The sequence below is a fragment of the Branchiostoma floridae genome, chromosome 15, assembly GCF_000003815.2.
Source record: "Branchiostoma floridae strain S238N-H82 chromosome 15, Bfl_VNyyK, whole genome shotgun sequence".
Lineage (NCBI taxonomy): Eukaryota > Metazoa > Chordata > Leptocardii > Amphioxiformes > Branchiostomatidae > Branchiostoma > Branchiostoma floridae.
Genome location: NC_049993.1, coordinates 18,710,392 through 18,720,252, shown reverse-complemented (window position 1 = coordinate 18,720,252; position 9,861 = coordinate 18,710,392). Strand labels below are relative to the sequence as shown.

General features: G+C 42.7%; 2 protein-coding genes across 2 annotated transcripts in view; one reads left to right on the top strand and one right to left on the bottom strand.

The window, feature by feature from the left end:
• The first annotated feature begins 854 nt into the window (after positions 1-854).
• LOC118432279 (protein artichoke-like) lies at positions 855-5,606 on the top strand. The gene is made up of 2 exons (XM_035843815.1): positions 855-1,147; positions 1,730-5,606. Exon 2 carries the CDS (start codon positions 1,919-1,921, stop codon positions 5,219-5,221), a length of 3,303 nt encoding a protein of 1,100 aa, XP_035699708.1. The 5' UTR covers positions 855-1,147; positions 1,730-1,918; the 3' UTR covers positions 5,222-5,606.
• A 241-nt stretch (positions 5,607-5,847) lies between these two features.
• Positions 5,848-9,861, bottom strand: part of LOC118432284 (ankyrin repeat domain-containing protein 13C-like) — a 5,944-nt gene continuing 1,930 nt past the window's right edge. Inside the window, exons 2-6 of the mRNA XM_035843821.1 lie at positions 8,653-8,694; positions 8,144-8,248; positions 6,853-6,938; positions 6,271-6,316; positions 5,848-5,980 (exon numbers count right to left, since the gene is read on the bottom strand). Of these exons, the coding sequence (XP_035699714.1) occupies positions 5,871-5,980; positions 6,271-6,316; positions 6,853-6,938; positions 8,144-8,248; positions 8,653-8,694 (389 nt within the window). The 3' untranslated portion in view covers positions 5,848-5,870. The remainder of the gene's footprint in view (positions 5,981-6,270; positions 6,317-6,852; positions 6,939-8,143; positions 8,249-8,652; positions 8,695-9,861) is intronic.

The following is a 9,861-nucleotide window of genomic DNA, read 5'->3' as shown; positions in this document are numbered from 1 at the left end:
ATTTTTATTATACAATACAGAAGTGTGTGTCTGAAACACTAGATGAGTTGTATATATCAGCATGTTTAAACTTATCAACTTGACTTGAAACATTATTAAACTTTCATAATACCTACAAAGAGTCGTGTGTTTTACTGCGTGCCAAGTACTATAGACACTGAATGATTAACATTGCACCCTGGTGATATGCAGCAGTAATGAAACTCCCCTCATCATTAACCCAACTGTGGGCAGCAATGATCCTCCCCTCTTCATCAACCCACCTGTTCAGCAACAAGGATCCTCCCCCATCATCAGCCCACCCATAAGGCAACAACGATCCTCCCCTCATCATCAACCCACCTTCAAGGCAACAATGATCCTCCCCTCCTCAGCTCACTGATAGGTCAACAATGATCTTTCCCGGAATATGACAGCAATGGTTCATCCTTAATGATCACCCCACTCCTAACACAACAATTACCCCTGCCTTACACAGCCAGCCCCCTAAGATGTTCTTAAACAATGACTTATTCCTCACAATGGACACCCACACAGCAATGGTCCACCCCAGGTGATCACCCTAAAAAAACAATGACTACTGGTTACCCAGCTATGACTTTTCCCTCACTATGGATACACTCACAAGACAGTAAATTGAAATGGTTTGCCTGTGACAATAGACCACCTAGAGACAGCAATGGTCTGCTCTTAATGGTAGACCACCAAAATGAGATAGTAATGGTCTACCCCCGACATCAGATCACCAATGTGACAGCAATGGTTTACCCCTGACCATAGCCTACTTATGAGACAGCAATGGTCCACCCCTGAAGTTAGACCACCGATGAGGCAGCAATGGTCCATCCCTGGTGATCACCCCACCCCAAGACAACAATGACCTCCCCCTGTTACCCTGTGTGCCCCCTCCCCCCAGGAGGTCCATATGGGTTGTGTTACTCCCAGGGTGCCTTGTGTGTGCTGTACAAGAGTTCATCAGGCAGTGGTTACTCTCAGGGGTCAACACATGCTACTCAACTCCTTGGTGTGTATAAATTAAATAAATCCCAAGAATATATAAGAAAGCCTGCAAAACGCCTGGAGGAGATGGTTAAGACGTTGCTGACAGTACCGATTAAGAGTCAAGAAACGTGGGTGGTACTCAAAGGTATTTTTACCCTTATCTATCTGAATTACTACTAATTGCAGCTAATGTCTTGAGACAGAGGTTAAAGCTTTCTGGAAGACATCCAGGACTTTCAGACAACCTGTAAGATATACTGAGTGACGGTAAGGAGTTAGCACCCAGCTGAGCGGAGAGGTCTTATTTCTAACCACACTAACTACCCCAGTAAATGCAGGCAAGCTGCTTTGTAAATGTAACTAAATTTTTGCTCCCAGTTCATGGTGCAAACATCAAGGTAGATATGCATTAGATTTTACACATCATAGATCTAATACTGAATACTGCTACTATAAAAAAAATCAGTATCTTTACTCTATCAAGTTCAAGTTCCCCCCAATTCTGTGTCAAGAACAGGCCTAGGGTTACTAGCATATCATATTGCTTTATTTGAAAGATTTTATTGCATTACCCTCTCTAAAACAAACAAACATCCGAATATTTCTTCATCTTAAGTTAAATATTTAAAGCTTGTGAACTCAAGCCATATGCCAAAGAGGTTACAGATCGAGTTCAACTATGCTGGTTTGTTAGTTAATTAACATGTTTTAAAAATTCTATTTTCAGAACTGGTGACAAAGTGATGCAACCATATCCATCCTGCATTTTGACTGGAACAGGATGCTGGGTGCAGTACTGGTCTGGCCACTAGGGAGGATTGCTTCTCAGTGAGGAAAACCACCTGTTCAAACAGCACCAAAACTATTTTGTACCATATACAGAAATTACTAAAAATTTTGAGGACTTTCCAACAGGATGTTTCCCTTCCTATATCTCACACTCTTCACTTTCAACCAAGTTCCAAAGCTATCAGCACAAGAAGGAACATTAGGAGAGTTCTGCCCACTGCTATGTGACTGTGGGTTAGACATAGACTCAGAGTGGGGGGAGGGCGCTAGTTGCCATGGGTGGGGATTCCTGGACACACCAGAAGACCTCCCCACACAAGCAAGATGGCTGGAGCTGATCGGGTTCACCATGGGAGGAATACGGTCCGGCGAGCTGCGCGGCTTCCGAAACTTGCGGTACCTGTCGCTGAAGGACAGCGCCATTTCTGTGATACAGAAGCGGGGATTCTACGGCCTGACCAGGCTCAAAGTTCTGGACCTCACCAGAAACTTCCTTGTGATCATAGACGAAATCCTGGGAGACGTCAGATCACTGCAGGTGCTTCATCTGCAGTATAACAGACTCAGAAATGTGGAAACAGCATTTCACAAAACCACCAACATGACCTGGCTTAATCTGAAAAACAACAGAATCAGCTCCATCAAGATGGCCTTCAGGAATCTTACTAAGCTTGAGACATTGTACCTCCGTTACAACAACATTACAGACCTGGGTACAGCATTTGCCAACCAGAAGGTGCTGAAGAACTTGGATTTGGGACACAACCAAATAAAGACCATCAATGCTGAAGCCTTTAAAGGACTAGAACAGTTAGAACAACTGTTTCTGAACAACAATGAGTTGAGGGTTGTCCACAACAGGGCGTTCATATCACTGAGGCAGCTTTGGCGACTGGACCTCAGCAGCAACCATATTGTACGAGTGAACGGCCTCTTCCGAGCGAACCAAAAACTTCAGGAGCTGGACTTGGGGAACAATTACATCCGTATAGCCACAAAAGCATTTCAGGGACTCCACAAACTTGTTGACCTTAACCTTCGGAACAATCAAATTCGGACGATCCGTGACGCGTTCAGAGATCTGGACAGTACGGAATCTCTGGATCTCAGCAATAATCAGATCACTGACATCCAAGGGTCCCTGAATTACTTGATCAACCTGAAGGAACTTCTCCTAGCCAACAACTTGCTGTGGTCCTTAACACGGCAGTTCCGAGGGTTGAACAAGCTGGAATATCTCGACCTTCAGAGTAACCAGATCCAGCATCTCGGTGATGCCTTCCGCGACCTTGAGAATCTAAGATGGCTGCTCCTACAGAACAACAAGATCCGGTCCACCGTTTCTGCCTTACAGAGTATGAGAGAACTTGTGCACCTTGATCTGAGTCACAACAGCATTGCACATCTCAACTACAGCTTACATCAGAACAAGAAAGTAGAACTGCTGGACCTGAGTCACAACCGCATCCAGTTCATCTCCTGGGAACTCAACTACATGGTGAGGCTCAAGTTTCTCTACCTGCACAGCAACGCGCTGACGTTCCTCAGAAACGGGTTCCACAGCCTCTCAAACCTGAAGACTCTAACCCTGGCTCATAACCGTATTTACTCCATCGAAGACGTGTTTCGGGACCAACAGCAGCTCGAGTCTCTCGATTTGAGTCGTAACAAGATCAGGGACATCCAGAACTCGCTCGACAAACTATCCAAACTACGCTGGCTGGACCTGGGGCACAATCGCGTGAGCGTTATAACCAACGCCTTCTCCAAGCTCGACAACTTAGAGGCTCTCAGTCTAGACCACAACAGGATCGTCATGGCGATCGATGCCTTCACAAACAACAGGAAGCTCAGGAGACTGGACCTGAGTCACAACCCGCTCGTGTCCATCATCAGGCTCTTCACAGAACTCGGCGAGCTGAGAGAGCTCCATTTGGAACACAACTCCATACAGAAGATCAACAACACCTTAACTGGGCTGAAAAACCTGCAGTGGTTGTACCTACAACACAACAAACTGACAACACTTGCTAGGGAACTCAGGAAAGTTCCCAAGCTGCAAGGCTTAGACATATCAAATAACAACATCTCATCTCTGGACAGGGAGTTTTCCAGGACTCCACACATAGTGTCACTGTACGCAGGACACAACAACATACTGGACATCACCAGAGCTTTCTCCAACATGCAGGAAGTGAAGGAAATCAACCTACAACACAACAGAATTACAGAAGTGAAGGGAGCCTTTAGCAGGATAAGTATGGTAGAGAGGTTGGACTTAAGTCATAATAACATCAGTGATGCTGATGACAGCTTTGATCAGCTGCTAGAGCTAAAAAGTTTAAACCTAAGCAGCAATAGAATCAAAAGTGTGAAGTATGCACTAGACCAGAATAAACTCCTACAAAAACTAGATCTCAGCCACAACAAAATTACTTCCATCCACTCTTCCTTTGCACACCTCGAGCTGCTGAAAGAACTGTACATACACCACAACAACATAGAGTACCTCGACAAGGGCATCTACAGAAACAAAGAGCTTCAAATCATTGATCTGAGTCACAACAACATCAGCGACATCAAGTCAGTGTTCCAGCACCACCCAAAGCTGCGAGAGCTCTACCTCCAACACAACGTCATACAGAACATCGGCAATGCGTTCCTTGATGACAACCTGATATGGCGACTGAACCTGAGCTATAACAGCATCGACAGTATCGGCTGGACCTTCCGAGACTTCCCTCATCTTTCCGAACTCTACCTCAGCTATAATGTCTTAGATACGGTAGAAGGAGCTTTTGGATTGTTCAGCAAGATTTCTGTCTTGTATCTTGACCACAACCTCATAGGCCCCAGTGTGAGTGAACTGTATGTAGAGCTTAAAGACCTCACGAAGCTTGACCTTCGGGACAATCGCCTGACCACGATGAGTTACCAGATCCAGCACTACGGCAAGTTCAACAAGACGTGGCTGGGCGACAACCTCTGGCACTGCGACTGCAACATGGTGTTCTTCCGCCAGTGGCTGTTGCTAAGATACGACCGTGAAGAGATCGACGTTCAATGTTCAACACCACTGAGGCTACGCGGGATGAACCTCTGGGATGTTCCAAGGATTTTTCTCGGAGAGGAGCCTCCCGTGGTGTCCATTTACCCCGGGGACTATTTTGTCAGGAGTGGGTACAGCGTGGTGTACAAGTGCGAGGCTGAGGGCTGCCCGGCTCCGCAGCTCGAGTGGACCAATCAGGACGGGATCGTGCTTAACGAGGAAGACGACAGTTCGCGAGTGCGAGTGGGTCCGGGAGCAGACGGAGCGATGTACCTGCAGATCAGACCCACGCTAGTCTGGGACACGGGAAACTACACCTGCACTGCTACCAACAATGGGGGGAACTCTACAGGAACAGTCTTTCTAAGTGTAACACCATAGTTCTAGATACAAGACGTAGACCTTTGTACTGTAATTCTAGATATGCTCAGGCCCAAGTATGCCATTTTACATAGCACTTTACCTCTTTATGATTGTTTTGTTTTCATGCACCATTTTGTAACAATCACCACCACCGGCCATGCCAGGATGAATATATAAAAGCCTCACTTCTGAGCTTTATGCTCCCCGAGGGGCTTTGCTTAGCACTCCATAGATGTATATGCTCAAAAGGCTATACTCACTTGATCTTATCTATAGCTTTTGTGTCTCTCTTTATATATATCTACTGTAATGGACAGCAATTCCACCTGTCTATTAAATTTCTAAAACATGTACAAGAATAAAATGTTTGTCTAGTTCCTGTATGTGGGGCCTCTTGTGTAGACAGTGTTTGAATTATAACATAGGACTGAGATGTGCTGTGCTGTTTTACCTGACCAGTTAGTTGTCATCATGTGTCTCATATACCTCTCCTCTATGATGATGAAACTATGGTTGGCAAGTTGCCCAATTATTATGAGTAAAAATGTTATTTAATAATGTATGACTGTGGACGAATAGCATGGCTTGTTACAATTGCAGTGATTTACAAAGCCTATGACTCATCAACAGTATACAAGTATTCACCAACCATATGGCTTGTTACAACTCAGGTGGTTTTACAACCAATTGCATGGCTTGTTACAACTGACCTTATGCAGACACCACTCTTATATATTCTGCATGTGTCCGAGGGCAGTATTCTGGACACCAGGGGAACTGTAACACACAACAAAACACTGTTAGTCTTCAGTACAATACCATACGATGATATACTATACCAGCAATAACTTAAGTGTATGCCGTTGGTTGTAGGGGACTAAAAAAACGGTTGCTGAAAAAGGACATTTTATTGTCAAAACTAAAACCTGATACAAAATGAATTTCCATCAGTTTGATCTGATGTCCATATAACTGTTACATCCAAAGGACACAGATCATAGCAAATATTTCCTTATACAAAAAGGGAAAAACTACAGGTAAGTTTAAAAAGACTACTTTAAACTCACCCCAGCTGTGGAAATCCCACTTCAGCTCCAGGTAGAAATCTCCTAGCTGGACACAAAATGAAATTTTTGTCAAAAAATTTGATTATTCCCTCTGTTTGCATTTCCTTTGACAGATACCATTAGAAATATAATATAGCCTAAAGAAACATATAGCAATTGAAACAATCTTTATACTGTAGAATGATGATGATGATACTTCATTTCTTTTCTTTAGTAAACAATGACACCACACTGTGTTATCATTCAATACAATATAAGAAAAGGGTAGAATGTAAAAGTAGTTTCATTGCCTTTCTAAGGCCATACGGGCAGGGTTTTTCACTCATGATTTTAGTTTGTTTATGTACATAAACTTTCATACAGCATTAGCCGATGGTAGACAGAACGCTCCCAGTGTGCACTGAGGAAAGAATTAACATGGTCAAACTTCTGTCCAACTCTAATGGTAATTATTTTCTCTAAAAGATTGTTCCATAGTCCTATGTTGTTGGAAGACAGGATCTCCAATTACCTGTCACAGCTAAAGTCAGTTTTTTTAGGAAATCTAAGAAGAAAGGGAAGAGAATAAGACATGCCCCCTACCTCCTTAAGTGCCTGTAGAAGCTCCGGCCTTTTCTCCTCCAGAGTTTCCCGAGACTGCTGCTTAAACTTCCTTAGTAGGGAGGTGACTGTGGGGCAGAAGAGACACCTAATGAACACAAGTGGTACTGCAAGCAATGACCTTTATTGAGGACTGCATAGCATTACAGTACAGGGTTCGAAATACACATACTTAACTTGCAATTAGCACATAATTTTTGAGATTTGCACGTAAAAATATTCTGAACTTGCAATCTTGCATGTTGAAAATACCTGGCCTATAGTAAAAATACTGAGGCCACAGTGCCTTTGTCTGACGGGGATCATCACCGGGCGTCAGTAGGTGTTATAAATAGTCAAATTCGGCTTTGCTGCAAGCTTATATGCTGATTATGTGGATATCTCTCAAAATTTCAAGTTCTGTCTATATTTTCATGTGCCGATTACTGTCCGTCAAAAGTGACAGAATAGGCAAAATTCTTATCCGTCCTGAGCAGCAAAATTCCACCGAAGGATGGAATGATGGATGCTGGCTAAAACATTGCAGTATAGACTAATTGTACTTTTTAATTTTTCAAATTGCACGTCAAATTTTTGCCAACTTGCAATTTTGCATGTAGCAAAAAAAAAAGGATTTCGATCCCTGCAGTACTACCCAATTTTTACGGTACAAGTCCACAATACCAGAAGCTAAATGTATCAATTAATAATACTGCACAACAATGAATAGACTAACACTCAAGTATATAATTTGTTGACACTTATTTTGACACTAAAATGTGGCACTCCTGTCACAAAGAAGGTTTTAAAAATACTAAATGTGAGTCAGCATGATAAGCATTCCAATCACATAATGCAAAGTGGCAATAATAGGTTCACTTTGAAAAAAAGTTGCCCATGAGATGTGAGAATACAGATCTGACTACTGGTATACAGGCTTTTCATTTGACGTCACCTGCGCCATGTTGGATTACAGTGTGCGTCTGTAAACCACACAAAGATACTACTGCTTAATTCAATTACCCGCCAACATGGTTGTTGGAGGATTCAAATTATAATTAGTTTGACGTCAATGAAAAGCCTGACATTGCTCAATGCTGGCTGCACAAGGATGCTCACACAATGAACAAACTTCATCCATCCATACCAATCAGATATTTTTTCACTGTCATCAGAAAAACTGTACATTTAGCAAACTGTGCAAAGTGAGCATGATAAAGAAATCAGATAAAGAAGCCTTCATTAAAGCTTCATAAGGATAAGGAAGTGTGTACTAGTAGCCCACAGTCCTTACTGGTTTGTCTGTCTCCATAACTGATGGCCTCCGCCAGCGGGTTCCAGCCTGCAGCGTTCTTCACTCGCACTGGTGCACCATGGGCCAACAGCAGGTGCACACACTCTGGAACAAGGTAACATAACACAGGTATCACAGATCATGGTAAGATTCAATCTGAATTAGGAATATAAGTTATTCTTATAGAAGACAACTAGCTTTGACACAAGATTTGAAACCTTCCCTCGCTGAAGTAACCTGTAATGATCATAACTCAGTGAGAAGGAAAATGATGAGTAATTTCTGCAACTAATAATGATATTCCTAGGAAGCTGATGCACAATGCCATTATGCTAAAATCAACTTCCCTTGCCTCAGAGGACTGACAGAAAGCTTGTTGGTGAGTGCTTTCTTTTCACAGAGTTTACATATAAAACTTTAACTGTTACAACATGTTAACATGAGTTGTGACTACACATGTTCCCAACCCCACCTATAGACTTCGGGTAGAACTGCAGCACAGAACTCACCTTTCTTGCCCAGCATGACAGCCAGATGGAGAGCTGTGTTTCCTGCAGAAGGAAAAGGAAAAGACAAAATAGATTAAATTGTCCTAACATTCAATCAATTTCTTTGCATATTCTACTTTATCTCACTATAGTACCAAATTCCACATACTGTTCATGTATCAACCAGGTACATGTACATGTACAGTTGCACCTGCTCAAGGGGACAGATAAAATTTGGTCTATGTGGATACTCGGTTACTATGCATAGATTAAGTTTTTAGAATTTAAAAAAAAGTGGTCACAATGACCAGGCGGTTCTTATGTAGAGGTGGTCATTTGTATGGGTTTGACAGAGGAAGTTATAAGGACTGCAGAGAGCTGCCATCAAGCCCCCTCATCTACGTGCAAGCACATCTAACCCCCACAGGATGGGGAACAACAGACGTTAAACCGGAGAGTGAGTATGAGTGAGTGAGGGACTACCAAAAAAATGGCCATATTGGCCAGGTGGTCCTTACGCAGTCATTTATAATATAATCATTATTATTATTATTTGTATATAGATTGGACCTGTATTGAGACAATCAGAATGACTAAGACTGTAGTAAGAGTTGACACAGATTGGACCTGATTGAAGCTGCCTGTTCAGTATATAGATTGGCCTGAATCTGCTGAGCGAGCAGAAAATGTCTCAGGCTAATTATCCTCAGGAGACCCTACAGTACAGTACTGGGACAATATGGCTAATGGAGGGAGCATGTCTGGTTTGGTTCAGTGGGCCAAGACATTAACAGGGCTCGAAATACTTTTTATCTGCATATACCTGGACTGGTGCAGGTAACGTTGAAAATTACCTGCACCAGACAAATTTTACCTGCACCACTCAGAATTTAGGAATTATGGATCATACTAAGATTATTTAGTAATCATTGCAATTTTTTTCTTTTATACTTTATAGGTGGTAACAGTCAATGCAGCTAATAACTTTCCATATACAAAAATGTACACCTACATCATAGGATATTTATGTAAAAAAAAAAAAACATGGACCAGTGCAGGTTAGGTGCAGGTAGACACCAGAAATACCTGCACAGCTCCAATTTTACCTGCACTAAAGTGCATATGCAGGTGGTATTTTGAGCCCTGCATTAAGAAGTGCAGTTTAAAGTGCCCAAGGAAACCACTCAGGGGACCAAGAATATCTGGACAGGTGGTCACTATTGGCAGGAT

Excerpts from the sequence above, each read along its gene's own strand:
- LOC118432279 (XM_035843815.1), top strand. The coding sequence starts at position 1,919 with ATGTTTCCCTTCCTATATCTCACACTCTTCACTTTCAACCAAGTTCCA.